This window comes from Papilio machaon, chromosome 12, assembly GCF_912999745.1.
Source record: "Papilio machaon chromosome 12, ilPapMach1.1, whole genome shotgun sequence".
Lineage (NCBI taxonomy): Eukaryota > Metazoa > Arthropoda > Insecta > Lepidoptera > Papilionidae > Papilio > Papilio machaon.
Window position 1 is genome coordinate 7,605,460 of NC_059997.1, and position 15,389 is coordinate 7,620,848.

Sequence of the window (15,389 nt, forward strand, 5' to 3'; positions counted from 1 at the left end):
AAAGTAACTTATTTCTATTTGCAATTTTTTACAATTCCTTATTTTTTTTTTTTTTTAATTTCTCTATTATCAACAATTAAAAAAACCCGTTAAAGTTTAAATTAATTCAATTTTGAAATACGGAACCTTATGCACATCGAAATTGATCTAGACTCGACAAACTTGTTCCGAATTCAATTTGCAAGCGTTCATTCACAGGCGAGTTTGAAACAAAGTTTAAACTTACTGTTAATTCAAACTGGATAACAAGCATGATACTAACACTACTTTACAAGTAACATCTATATATATATATATAAATGAAAGTCGTGTTAGTTACACTATTTATAACTCAAGAACAGCTGAATCGATTTGATTGAAAATTGGTGGGCAGGTAGCTTAGAACCAGGAAACAGACATAGGATAATTTTTACCCCGTTTTCTATTTTTTATTCCGCGCGGACGGAGTCGCGGTTAAAAGCTTGTTATACATGTTTGTTGATTGTGTAAAATGACAATACTTGCATAATACAATACTTTTTAAGTATGTAATGAAAAGGAACAACTTGCAGAATGTTTTTGTGGACATTAACAAATTAAAAATGTAAGATTCAAAAGCTTAAAATATTGTTATACTGTTGATTGTGTAATGAAAGGTTTTTTTTCATGTCCCATTTTATTTTCTATGATGATTATCTTTTACTAGTTTTATATACATACAACACATTGGGTAAATAATTAAATATTTAATAACTATTACATAACTATATCAATTTCTTGTTTAAACTAGTTTTTCATTTTTTATTTAACAAAGCTTTTCCCTTTGGCTTTAATCTGTTATTTAGGATTGTATTCCTTTCTTCTTCTTTAGCTTCCAGCATTTTTTGGTGTCTTGTCTTCGCAAAGTCTAGTTCTGAGCTCAACTCCACAATCCGAGAAGCAAAGTCACGTTGCTTGAGCATTCTTAACTTTTGTTTGTGCTGGAAAAAGGGAAAATAAAGGATTGAGTTAATAAGCTGCCATTCAATCATTGAATGTGTTAATTATTTTATACATAAAGGTACAATTCCACTGATTACATTAATTTAAACTTGCCATAGAAAGCAAAAGAGTAGAGATTGAAGTAGCTAGCTTAGGAATGTCATACTAAAAGAGATTCAATACAATTACCAGTAAAGGAGTAGGTCTTCCATCCAAAAAGGTATAATCAGGACCATCCGTTAAAATGCCTTCAGCATTTTTATTGACAGGCAGTCCACGTGAAACTCGCCACTCCTTTACATTTAATATCTGTGTACAACTAATAGCCCTGGAGGACTCTGGAAAATTCAATTATTACTACTTAATAGATTTTCTTTTAATAATTTTAAGAATCAGTGATGAAATTTTCGTATTGAATCAAATAAATGTAACTTACGTTGGCAAATACTAAAAAGGTTTTTTGTCATTAAATTTGTTAGATACATGTTTAATAAACTAATAGTGGTACATTTATTTCAAAAATCTTATTTCGGAAACTATTATCCAAATATTTTAAAAGAGGTTACGTTTTTATTTTTTTTTCCGTAACTTCAAAGAGCAAATAAGGAGCACACTAAAAGAATTTAAATTGTCTATGATTGCAGTGCATATTTATGTTGAACAAAATTAGAATATTTTGAGTCATCTTCGTTTAGTACGTCGTAACCAATTATGTGAATGTAGTAATCATTAATTTCTAATTAATTTGATTGAAAAGTGGTTTTTGAAGGTAATTTTTGAAAATTTAAGGTACATACTCTAAATATATGTCGTTCCTATTTACGTGTCTATGGTTAACAACTTGTCATTGAGAAAATTATTTGTGAGTGGGCTTGTGGCAAGTGCATCTCGAAAGTTGAAAGAAACTGTATTTGTTTGTGACTTCAGTGCAATCGAGGCTACACTTAAGGTTTAATTGTTTGTACAAAGCAGTAAACTTTTATTCTGTGCACAGAGAAGGTAAGCTACTTAATACAATTATCCTAATATAACAATTTCTGTGAACGGATCGATCATAATGTTGCGCCATACATTTTCCATCTAGTACATTCTAGACCCTGACTTTAACTTACACAAATTCAATTTAAAATCTGATTAAGAAAGATCTGCCCGTTCTAAATATAAGTTTTGGTCAGAAATATCCTGTCAGGATATAAATAGATTTTACTTATTCATTGTTTAGCAAACAAAAAAATTACATCACTTTTGCAAATCATAGATCAAAACAAGGAAATTAAGGTTATTTATTTGATCAAATCATTAAGTCTCGAACACATAATTGTAATGCCCTTACAATTGACGAATCTTGCTTGCTCATTGTTGCATGTTTGCACATTTGGGATTTCCCTTTTACAATGAATAAGGGAAAGTGTTGGATCCATACTTATTATAGGAAAATATTTTCTATCTCAAAGTTATTGTAAGGATTAGGTTAGTCGTTTACTTTTAAATAAACAGTTTATTGATGTCTTCAAAGTATTTAATCCTACATTTCTTTTTACAGATCTCAATTTGGTCTCTCCGTAAGTGCAGTCAGATTTGTTCAAAACGGCTTCCGAAAAGTTAAATAGTACCGATCAAGCCAACTACAACACAATGTGTATGTATACATTTTAATATACTTTCTAAGGATATATTTTTTCTTCTTCAGCACTTGGTGACAATGTGGCAGAATCCAGGAGTGTACCCCGGAGGTTTAACTTTGAATTATTGCTATATGTTGTCACTGTGTCACATTTGCTCTGGAACACCACTGCACTCACACTTGTATTAATACATCTGAAAGACTGCAATATCTGTCTCACTCAGAGATTTCTTTCTAACCTGACTTTCTCACTTAAGGAAGTTGTCCGTTTTGCTTATAGTGGTTTCTTATCTATGCAGCTTAAACTACATTTTTATTCCATACATTTTCTTTGACAAAACTAAAGGTTACAATATGTATTATTAAAAGTGTCACTGCATTTGAAACCCTTTACCTATCCAATTTTTAATGTTCACATTTACAGCTTTGTTCTTTATTTTATCTATGTCAATGTATTTCAAGTATTTTTAATACAAACAGTGCTACCAACTTAACTGGCAGGTCACTATCATACAATAAAGTGGTATGCAATATGATTTATTTTATGAACTGTTGACACAAAGCTTAGTAAAATAACTATATAGCATACTAGTAGTACATTTATTATTTACCACATACTTTTTTATGTGTTGCAATTGGAAAGTTAGACTTGCAACACCAAGCACAAGCATCTGATAAAGTTTACATATTGATAAGACAGTTTCGACGCGCCCATCAAATAATCCTGTAATGCACTCTTACTGGGACAGTTTATTGACACAGTTGTTAATATTTAACTTCAAACTTTCATGATTTTTACTAATATACTGTTAGTAAGAAACGGTATTCTTACCACAATCTCAGCCTAATAGTGGTAAGAATCCCGTTTCTTATGAACAGTGTATTATGTAATATTTCTGTCGTAATAATTATTTCATTAATTAAAATTATTAACCGTTATATTTTAAGCCGCACTGGAGCAATGTGGTTGACTACAGCTTAGTCACATCTCACATAGTGTAGGCATCAATCCCCTTCAAGGATATGTAGTGAGCTGATGATCATGATACTTTTAACCTTACTATTGAAGATTACTAGACTTACTTATATTTTATTAAAATTATAAATGCCAAAGTTTAGATGGATAGATGTTAGAAGGTATCTCCAGAACTGCAGAACATAGTCTGGAAGAACACATAGGCAACTAATTAACTTCTTTTAACTTCGCACAGATTTTATATATAATAAATCTTACATATAGTAAGATTCGTAACACGTCGTGTTAGTTACACTATTTATAACTCAAGATTGGTTGAACTGATTTAGCTGAAAATTGATGGGGAGGTAGCTTAGAACTAGGAGACGGACATAGGAACTTTTTTATCTTGTGTGCATTTTTTTTATTCCGCGCGGACGGAGTCGCGGGTAAAAGCTAGTATATAATAAATGTAATCTACCACTATCTTAATAGTTAAATATGATTCACATTAATTTATTAATGGAAATACATCACTGATTTAGACAAACTGAGTCATGGAAGTATGTTATATTACTAACTAGCATTTACCCGCGACTCCGTCCGCACGGAATAAAAAATAGAAAACGGGGTAAAAATTATTCTATGTCCGTTTCCTGGTTCTAAGCTACCTGCCTACCAATTTTCAGTCAAATCGATTCAGCCATTTTTGAGTTATAAATAGTGTAACTAACATGACTTTCTTTTATATATATAGATTATAAAATATAAGAGTGATAAAGTTTCTTTGTCCAACTGTTTGGAAAGTAATGATTTTAACATTCCTTTTAAAATGAATAACTACAGACTAAACCACCGGTTTTCACACTTTTTTGACAACAGAACCCTATAAAAATAAGAGTATTTGACGGAACCATAGATTTTAGATTAGATTTTTGTAGGTACTTGAATAATCGAACATCGATTTATCTGTGTTTCTTTTTCTTTTATCAGTAACTATTTTCGTGGACTCCCAGAAAGTCTTTGCGGACTCCCAAAGCTGTATGAAGCACACTGAGTGATGCTGGCCTAAACTAAAATTTAGGCCTAAAAAAAACTAAATTTTATTTTAGTTTCTCAATGAAGTCTCATTCTTAGTGTATGATACAGAACACTAAGTACAGCTCTCAAGGAGCTGAGACAATATCTTTTAGGTTCTTTATCATTTTTTATCAATGTAAACATTTGCCTATCATCATATACATTCTGATTGATTACCTTCTATAAACAAGTTACTCTGATATAAATTTCTAGAAAGATATAAAGCGTGGTACATACAGAAGTACTTATAAAATTACATATTCTAGATATAAAATATTTATTTGCCTCGCCATAACTGTTAACATTTCTATGAATTTCTGAAAAATATAAAACGTAGAGTTACTTTTAATATTAAAATAATTTTCTTTGCCACATTTTGCTGTACTTAATTTAAGGATTTCAATTAACAATTTATGGTAACACAGTTTAATGTCAAGGGTGGGAATACCTACGCCCACACATTATTAAAAATAATCTTGTTAGTCTACACAGAAATTACCTTAATGCTAGTAATGACTCACATATGCCATTGTCACTCTTGTATATGCTGTGCTTATATACATGAGTGTAAACGGTGAAATACTACGACCACACAGAAGACAGACGTGAAGTGGAAGCAATTCCACGTTTGAACTGATGAGTCTTTCCCTTCCCATCCGATTTGGCGGAAGAAGGGACGCATAGAACCAGGAAACGGACATAGGATAATTTTTACCCCGTTTTCTATTTCTTATTCCGCGCGGACGGAGTCGCGGGTGAAAGCTAGTATTATATAAATGCGAATGTTTAGATGGATGGATGTTTGAAGGTATCTCTAGAACGTATGAACGGATTTTGATGAAATTTGATACATGTAGAACATAGTCTGGAAGAACACATAGGCTACTTAAGTTTTAATGCCGCGCAGACGTAGTCGCGAGCGACAGCTAGTTTTTTAATATAATGTTAAACAATGTATGCTGGTAATGTTCACTTTATTACAATAACAGTCATTGCCCGGTTTACTTTTAATGTCCAATAGGTCAGGTTGAGATTATAAAAATGACGGTATAGTTTATAATTAAACTCGGGGCTTTTACCAATGACACAAACAACTGCATAAAATAACATGTAATTGTTTATATATTTGATTACATTTACTATCAACTCGAAACAACTTTATATGGATGATAACAAATACATTGTGACATGTGGTTATATTCCAACGCATGAGTAACTATACATTTATATTATCTTCTTCTTCTTCTCAGACACGTAACGCCCACTGCTGGGCATAGGCCTCTCCCAAAGATTGTTACGATGATCGGTCCTTGACGGAACCTTGACCAGATCATCGGTCCATATTGCGGGGTTAAAGTCTAATATATAAAATTCTCGTGTCACAGTTTTCGTTCCCGTACTCCTCCGAAACGGCTTGACCGATTCTCATGAAATTTTGTGAGCATATTCAGTAGGTCTGAGAATCGGCCAACATCTATTTTTCCTTTTTTTTTCAACTACGCGCGGACGGAGTCGCGGGCGACAGCTAGTATATCTAATATTTTTGTAGTTAATATAAATTTATTCTTTGTGTAATGGTTTGGTAAAAAATTGAATTAATGGTTTAATTTTTATATATCAAATAAAACTTAGGAGTGATGTTTTTGATATGTGAGAGGCGTTTATACATCAATAATTTTACGTATCTCAGAATCAAGTCTTTTTTCCGTGAATTCTTAAATATAACATATTCATATGTAAATTCAATCTCATTTGAATATCTGACAAGTTTTCTGAATCAATATTAATAGAAAATATGTCTCTTACTATCCAACTTAAATAAACTTACGTAAGTTACTAGCTGTCGCCCGCGAGTCTGTCCACGCCGAATTAATAAAAAAAAAAACTTAGTAGCCTATGTATTCTTCCAGACTATGTTCTACATCTATGCCAAATTTCATCAAGATACGTTGAGCCGTTCCGAAAATACCTTAAACATACATCCATCTAAACATCTAAACATTAGCATTTATATTATTAGTAAGGTTTTTATATATTCATTAAAAGGACAATTATGTAACATACTGTATAATGATGAAATAATTTTTTAAATTGGTTCAGTACATTTTGAGTTTGCCAATCATACATAAATGAAAATCTTTTCCCTCTTATAGTAGACAAGCCGTTTCGGAGGAGTACGGGAACGAAAACTGTGACACGAGAATTTTATATATTAGATAATGGCCGTCAATATAGCCAAGTTACAAATCTTTCTGTCACATATGAGTCATATAATATGAAACGTTTTAACGTTTCAACATTAGTTGCGTAATGTATTTCTAGAGAGATGATAAAAAAAGAATCTTTTCTCGTACTTTCATCAGGTGACGTAACTGCGTCTTTTATCCAATTTACCGCCATCTGTTAATACTCACAACTGAAATACCTGCACTAAAACAGTTGGTTTCTTGTCAAGTAGAATAAAATGTTTTTTTTTTTTAATTAAATAATAACGTGTTTTAATTTTTTCTTATTTATATAAAAAAAACCTGTTTTATTTTAAGAATTCGTTTATGGTAATTAACTACTGGCCAGTAATTTATCAAATGAATAATCAAACTCGTTTTAAAGCTGTGTTGATAACATTTTTGTGGATTCTTAAGCGGATTGGAATGAGAAACCTCAGAAGGATAGATTATATCTATTTTTTTTTTTCTTATATTTTTTATATGAATGATTTCCGCATTTAAAAGCGACTTTTTTAAGTATTCGATGTTACTAATTTTGAATATCGATCTTTAATTATGAATGTCTGTTATTAAAATTCTTATTTCCATTTGTTAAAATGACAATTTCTATTTTATGTTGTAAAAGTATGGTAGTTAAAACACGACAAAAAAATGATAATTTAATATTACCAAGGTCAATCGTATATTAAATAATTTTCATATGCTAAGTAAACAAAGCTTAACTTTAAAAAACAAGTCATTTTGTAATTGATGTTTTAACGATCGAAGGTGACCTTGGCTTTCGAATATAGCTAATGTCCTTTTCATATAACCTGCTAGGGTTGAAACTCTTTGAATTCGACTTGAAGTCTTTTTGTATGAACATATTTGGGCATAGATTTGTCTTTGGGTCAAAGTGGGTGTGAAACAAGTTTTTTTTTCTTCTAGGTGGTCGTATTTTTTGTGGCCAGTATTCTTATATGTTTATTAAAATTTGACAGCCCTATTACGAGGGCGTGGCGTCACAATACTTTATCGATTTCACATCTATTATTGGATTGGGTTGCACTTGACTTCAGGCAATTTTAATGAACTTTTTTAACGTATCTCAGTAAATTATATATACGATGCATTCAACACAAAGTAAGGCAATAATTAAATCTACTTCTCTATATGTACTTACGCACTTATAGAGGAAAACATTGTGAAAAAGGTATTATTAATATTAAATGGCAGATCCAAACATGATTATTTTTCACACGTTTAAAACCTTGAATAACATAATTATCATGTATCTTTCATCTAACTTTTATCCTTACGGTAATAGGAATAAAGCTGATTTTTTTATTAGCCGTGTCAATATTGCACTGTTGTTTTGAAAACATTGCGCATGTGTGAAACTGTGACTCATAGTGCGTAGGCTAATATCGACTTTACTGTCCTTGTTGAAAGGACTGAAATGCCATGCGCAGATCAGTTGCGTCTTTCTTTTCATCTCCACAGACTATACCATATATTAGTATTTTATCTATGGACTATACAAAGCCAAGATATATTTCGTTGTATTCCTGTCTGACGCATTTAAAGGACTCCCCGGTTTTAAAACTTTCTATACGCCATTTTTAATTCTTATATTACTGGCCAGTGTTTTTTAATGTTTTGGTAATTAATATCTTTCTTTTTAATTTCTCCAAGTGTTTAATGTTACGAGAAATTTAAAATAGCAGTGTTTTTATCGTAACTATTATTATTAAATGACTAAAGACGCAATAGTGTATTGATTCCAAGGATGGCAGAAAACAAAGGTTTTTAAATTTAGTAGCCACTTTTTTTATTATTCCTTTATTTATTTTTACTTTATCTTTATAATTGACATTGAATTGAGGCTAAATATTGTACAGACGTACTTGTTATTGCAATTTGATATTTTATACATCAAGTATTGATACCACATATTTCATTTCATATTACACAGAAACTCGAAGCAGCTATTGTTTTGTTAATGTTTAATGTTTCTATTGTTTTGTGTAATGTTTCTTTGGAATTCCAATAATTGGCAAAACCCCATTCTCAGAGATTTACGTTCACTTAGTGTTACTAAGACCTGTATGATATTTTGTATCACGTAATAATTACGTTAATCCTGTGTAATTCAAAACTGAAGCATGGTTTACATAATGCCAGTACAGTAAGACAGTAGTGATGGCATACAACTGGCATAATGTAAACACTAACTAGTACCAGTGAGCATAATATTCCAGCGATGCTGTACTGGCATAATGTAATCCAGGCATTGTATCAATTATCCGTAATGCACAGCTATTTACGTCGTTGTTATTTCTCACCTAAGCTTTTGTGTACCGATTTGTATTAGGTGCTATAAAATGTTGCTGAAAAAACTTCAAATAGAAATAAACTCAAGGATAAAATTATAATGCAAGGTGAAGTTAACCATTTGGGCGACATTTTACAACTCCTTGATACATCGCATGTTTTTTGACAGCCATTTGTAGTAATGTGTTAGAATAAAACTAATATTCATCTACAGATCAATCAGCGCAAGGGGGTTATCCCCAGGGAGGATATCCGCAAGGAGGCTACCCCCCACCAGGTGGCTACCCACAAGGAGGCTACCCCCCACCAGGTGGCTACCCACCGGGTGGGTATCCACCTCAAACCGGCTATCCGGCGCAGCCCGGTTTCCAACCTGGATATGGAGGTGCCGGATTTGGTGAGGTTAGTATATCTCTGACTTCTAGGTCTAGAGCAGTGGCTTCCAGTGTCCAAGTCCTCTGGGAGACAAGGTTAGGCGACACAATTGAAGGATATAAAGTTGAGTTTGGATAGTTCACCAAATTTCATAACATTTTGAAAGGGTTAACGATAAATAAATAAGTTTGTGAATCACTAGTCTACAGAATGCGCAAGTGAAAATTATTAGTTGGGTTTGAAATCACTGTTTTTTTTAGGTAATGTTGTAATTATTACGTTCCTTGACAATTTGGCTTTTACAAATCTATAGAGCTTTGATTTTTGTTTTGGTCATGAACAATTTACGTTTAATTTGAAAGATTTATTATGTTGTTAGTTTTTTTTTAATGAAATTACTGCATCGCTGAATGTTTAGAAGTTCAGTGAAAGTGTTATGTTTGAAAGGTTCTTTGTGGTATTTAATCTACGTTTTAGTAACAAATGTAACTTTATTTTCCCGTATATTGTGGCAATTTATATTTTTCTGTTATTTTGTAAAGTTGATTTATAATGCTTATGGTGAAATTTTTATATGGAACAAGAAATGTATTGTGTGAAAGAGGATATGCGTAAGAGGGAATTCAGATATGACAGCTGATAAAGATCTATGGAGGCGTAGTATGTACTGTGCTGACACAAAGAAACAAGTCGGTGGCAAGTTGGTGGTGAAGATGATGATTTGAACGGGATATAAGAAACTGTTTATGTTTCCAGCCGGCCGGATATCCGGGGCCGGGTCAGGGCAGCTTGGGTGAGGATGGCGACGTCAAAGGCTTCGATTTCAATGAGCAGAGCATACGCAAGGCTTTCATACGGAAGGTAAAAGGGATTTTTTTATAGAAGGTGGTAAATTATTGCTTTTAATTAGCTGACTTCTAAATTATGCAAAGTTTTTGTTTGTACTTCCAGGTGTATTCAATCCTGATGTGCCAGCTGCTGGTGACGCTGGGCTTCATCACGCTCTTTGTGTATCACAAGCCAACGCAGATGTGGGTCCAGAGAAACACCTTCATGTTGTAAGTTATTCACACACTAATCCTACTAATATTATAAACTAGCTATTACCGGCGATTATGTCCACGCGGTATTAAAAAAACTTAATAAGTAGCCTATGTGTTCTTTCAGACTATGTTCTTACATCAAGATATGTTCAGCCCTTCAAGAGATACCTTCAAGCCAACATCCAACCATTCATCCAAACATTCACATTTTACTAATATTATAAATGCGGATGTTTGGATGGATGGATGTTTTTTTGAAGGTATATCTTGAAGGGTTCAATGGATCTTGATGAAATTTGGCACAGATGTAGAACATAGTCTGAAGGAACATATAGGCTACTTTTTTGAAAATTCCGTGCGAACGAAGTCGCGGGTAACAGCAAGTAAATATATAAATTGTTATATCAAATAATGAATTTCAGCGAGTGACTGTATTCTTGATGTTGTTTATAGCTGGATAGCTTTCGCGACAGTGTTCATCTGTCTGATAGTGATGTCTTGTTGCGGCAACGTGCGGCGACAGGCGCCCATGAACTTCATCTTCCTCGGCATCTTCACTGTCGCTGAGAGCTTCCTCCTCGGTGTCACCAGCAGCATGTACGATGGCACAGCGGTAACTTTCATACTTATTTATAGCTATAAGTTTTATTAATACCCTTCATTTAGAAAGTCTAATGGCCTCAAATCTCTTTTTCGTTCCGATTTAATTTTTCCTTTTGATGTTAACTGACTAAATTCTATATTATTAGTTTGAATCCATATTATCGTTACAAACTACCATCAGCGCCTAAAATGGCGGAAATAAAATACGCACAAAATATAACGTTTTATAGTCAGTCTATTTATAAAGGTGATTACGCTGAATTCTGAATTGTATCTGATAAAGGAATGCATAGGAAGGGAAAAATCTCTTTCAGTCCGTCAATTAAAGTTAAGTAAGACATCTGCAATTGTGGATGTCTATGAGCAGTAGTTGCGTTAGAGTAGGGCGAGGTGGGGAGACCGCCATGGGCGCCGGGCATAGAGGGTGACAGCCCTGGGCGCCGAGCATAAAGGGAGACAGCCCTGGGCGCCGAGCATAAAGGGAGACAGCCCTGGGCGCCGAGCATATAGGGCGACAGCCCTGGGCACCAGGAATAAAGGACGACAGCCCTGGGCGCCGAGCATATAGGGCGACAGCCCTGGGCACCAGGAATAAAGGACGACAGCCCTGGGCGCCGAGCATATAGGGCGACAGCCCTGGGCACCAGGAATAAAGGACGACAGCCCTGGGCGCCGAGCATAAAGGGAGACAGCCCTGGGCGCCGAGCATAAAGGGAGACAGCCCTGGGCGCCGAGCATAAAGGGAGACAGCCCTGGGCGCCGAGCATAAAGGGCGACAGCCCTGGGCACCAGGAATAAAGGACGACAGCCCTGGGCGCCGAGCATAAAGGGCGATAGCCCTGGGCGCCGAGCGTGAAGGGCGCCCGAGTAGGATATAAATAGGCGCCTGTTGTGCCCCCTAATACTTTATCTTTGGAAAACCTCAGTCACCTAATACCAAAAAAAGGGCGCCATAAAAATCTTTCTTAGGGCGCCTGAAATACTAAATCCGACCCTGTTTATGTGTAGCGGACGTTTCACTATTTCGTCAAATTCTGATGACCGTTTGTTTGTCATCTTAACATAAAAAGTACAATGGTGTTATTTGGTGTTCAGGTGATGATGGCTGTAGGTATCACAGCTGCTATCTGTCTGACGCTGACATTGTTCGCGATGCAGACAAAGTATGACTTCACAGCAATGGGGGGTATCCTCCTCTGTGCTACTGTTGTACTACTCTTGTTCGGTAAGTTTTAGAGCGTTGGTGGTTAAGGGGTTAAGTACTTAACTTGTAATCTGCAGGTCCTGGGTTTGAATCCCGATATGTACCAATGTGTTTTTCGATTTACATATGTACATTTATCTGATGTTCTTACGGTGAAGAAAAACATGGTGATGCTGCACATATCTGAGAAGAAATTCAATATGTGTGAATTCAACCCGCATTGGGCCAGTGTTGACTATGACCTAGTCACTCCTAACTTAGGGTAGACTTCAAGCTCCTCAGTGGGAGAAAAGGCTAAATAGGCTTCGAAACTGAACTAAAAAAAAATTCTAATATTTTTTTTATTTCATAAGAACGAAGTCAGGGGTAACAACTAGTATGAAAATTATTATTAACATAAAAAAAGTGTTTGATTTAATTGAATTTGAATTTATTAATGTTTTAGGTCTGATAGCAATGTTCCTGCCGGGCAATCGTATAGTCACTTTGGTGTATGCGTCTCTGGGAGCTCTGCTGTTCTCCGTCTACTTGGTGTATGACACTCAGCTGATGATGGGTGGCACTCACAAGTACAGCATCTCCCCCGAGGAGTACGTCTTCGCTGCTCTCAATCTTTATCTCGATGTTATCAATATATTTGTATACATATTGACTATTATTGGAGCCAGTCGGGATTAAATTTAGGTATGTTCCTCTTTTGCTATTGTTTTTTCATTATTTTTGTTAAAAAAATTATTTATTTTTTAATATAAGTATGACGTTGGTGTAATTTTTTCAAAAATGTTTTTTGTTTTTATAAATTTTAATTTTTGTATAAAAAATTTAATTACTGCTTTTCAAATTAATATGTCCTTAAGTGATGTTGGTCTTTCAAAGTAGTTTAAAAATATCGATTTTTTTTCCATAAAAAAAAAAAACAAGATTTGCACATTTTTTTTTTCAAAAATAATTATTGCAAAATAGTGAAATAATGATGATTCTTAGTTAAAAAGCTTTAACGTGAAATATGAAAAATGACTATTTACTAATTATAATTTTTTTTTTTCATTTTTTCCAGACGAACAGCTACCAAAGGAGTCAACACGCAGACTGTCAAAGAGTAGCTAAGCTTTAGTTTTTTTTTTTTAATTTCTTTACTCCACTTCTAATATCATTGTGGTCGTACATTTGCAGTATTTTGTGTTAAATATATACTGAGAGCATTTTTAACATATATATATTAATAATAATTAATTAATTAATTAATAATAATATATTTAATATGACATTCACTAGTCATTAAAAAAAACTACTTAAAAAATTAAATAAAAATCTTTAAAAAAAACTATTTTACATATTTAATATTAAATTCACTATAAATACACGACAATAAATACATCTTAACTATATTTATCCATATTTACATAAATTACGTATATATATTTTCATAATTAAATCTCTATTTTATTTACATATAAAGAGGCCATGACACCCAGAGTGGTCTAATTACTTAATCAATAGTTAAATGCTAACAAAGTTTAAATTTCTGATTGGCTAACATAATAATTTTATAACAAAAAAAAGTTGAACTAAATTTTAGGCCACTTTGATCATTAAGAGCAGGTTTATCAATTAAAATCAGTATTAAAAAAATAAAAATGGTCACTTTGACCATTATTACTTTGACCGTTTAGAGAAGCTTTATCAAATTAGTATTGATGAAAATGACATATGGTCATTTTGACCATTGTGACCATTTAAAGTAAGTTTATTAATTAAAATCAATATTTAAAAAATCATAGTTAGGCCACTTTGTCTCATGACCTCAATTTATATAAACAGATATAGATTATTTACTTTGCTTTTGCCTTTAGTAAAATTCTAGCTATATATTATGTCTTAGGTCTTATATATATAAACTATATGTAAATTATTAATAAATAATGCTCCCAGTGCTTACCACAATGATTTGTATTGTTTGTTAAACGTAACACTTTAAATTATATTTAAGTCTTATGTAATATTTAGAGTATTGTCAAACTTATTTCTTTCACCGCCCCCTTTTTATCAATTATATTTCAGAGCCCCCTAATTTTTATTCAGCCCTAAAACTTAAAAACCACAATTTCATTACTTTAATTTCAATGCTCCCCCATTTTTTGGGCCCCTTATCGCCCCCTCTTAGGTTTCCAACCCCCCCAACAGGGCGTTATCGCCCACTTTAGGAAACACTGATTTAGTGTCAACTATTGTATTTATATACAGTCAAAATCTGTTATAACGACATCGAAAGGACTACTCATATTGAGTCGTAAAAACCGATAGTTGTAACAACCGGTGACAGGTATTAATAGGAAAGATATGTATATAACATTCAGCCAGGACCTTTGATTTTGGTCAATTTAACCGGTATGTTGTTCTAAACGATGTCGCTATAAACGGTTTTGACTGTATTTATAAAAACAAATAAAACCTCATTACATCATACATACGAAGTTTATTCATTATTCATACAAAGTTTATTTTTCAATGTAAATATTTGTTTTTAGACCGATAAAGTTATCTGACTTGGCTGAAATAAGTTTAATTAAATTATGCACACTAGCGCCCCCCTGTAAATGTCAAAAAAGTGTCATAAATTCCTTTTAATTAGCAGTCTTATGATTTTTTTTTGTTATTTTTTCTGAATACAGCGATAGCAATGTATTTCACTAGGTCAGATATGTTTGTCGGTTTATATTTTGCTTTATCCTTAAAAAAAATGTCGGAGACAATGTTGCCATGTTATGTTAACATTCCAAAGCAATAAAATTTTATTTCTAAATTTACGAAAAAAAAATTGCTTTTTGTATTAAAAAAATATTAACTCTAAATCTTATGCTTTATTGTCTAATTTGTCTAATATTATATAAATTAGAATAGATTTGAATAAGAATGTTGTATTAAATATTTAATAATCTGTGGTCCTTCGGGCCATCGACAATGTGTTATTTTTTTCTTGAATAAATTCTGTGATAGATGGAAA

General features: G+C 33.0%; 2 protein-coding genes across 4 annotated transcripts; one reads left to right on the forward strand and one right to left on the reverse strand.

The window, feature by feature from the left end:
- Positions 1-737: 737 nt before the first annotated feature.
- On the reverse strand, positions 738-1,459 carry LOC106716106 (39S ribosomal protein L52, mitochondrial). The gene is made up of 3 exons (XM_014509543.2): positions 1,397-1,459; positions 1,150-1,298; positions 738-959 (listed from the first exon to the last, which is right to left on the reverse strand). Exons 1-3 carry the CDS (start codon positions 1,443-1,445, stop codon positions 774-776), a joined length of 384 nt encoding a protein of 127 aa, XP_014365029.2. The 5' UTR covers positions 1,446-1,459; the 3' UTR covers positions 738-773.
- Positions 1,460-1,826: 367 nt separating this feature from the next.
- On the forward strand, positions 1,827-13,581 carry LOC106716111 (protein lifeguard 1-like). 3 transcript variants are annotated; one of them, XM_045680150.1, is made up of 10 exons: positions 1,827-1,959; positions 2,504-2,522; positions 2,651-2,693; positions 9,375-9,562; positions 10,292-10,396; positions 10,487-10,593; positions 11,032-11,191; positions 12,277-12,406; positions 12,831-13,069; positions 13,443-13,581. In XM_045680150.1, exons 3-9 carry the CDS (start codon positions 2,663-2,665, stop codon positions 13,061-13,063), a joined length of 954 nt encoding a protein of 317 aa, XP_045536106.1. In that variant the 5' UTR covers positions 1,827-1,959; positions 2,504-2,522; positions 2,651-2,662; the 3' UTR covers positions 13,064-13,069; positions 13,443-13,581. The 3 variants fall into 3 exon arrangements, with proteins under 3 accessions (XP_045536106.1, XP_045536108.1, XP_045536107.1); XM_045680152.1 differs by lacking the exon at positions 2,651-2,693 and having other exon boundaries at positions 2,504-2,599; XM_045680151.1 differs by lacking the exons at positions 1,827-1,959; positions 2,504-2,522; positions 2,651-2,693 and adding an exon at positions 8,529-8,631.
- Positions 13,582-15,389: the final 1,808 nt, after the last annotated feature.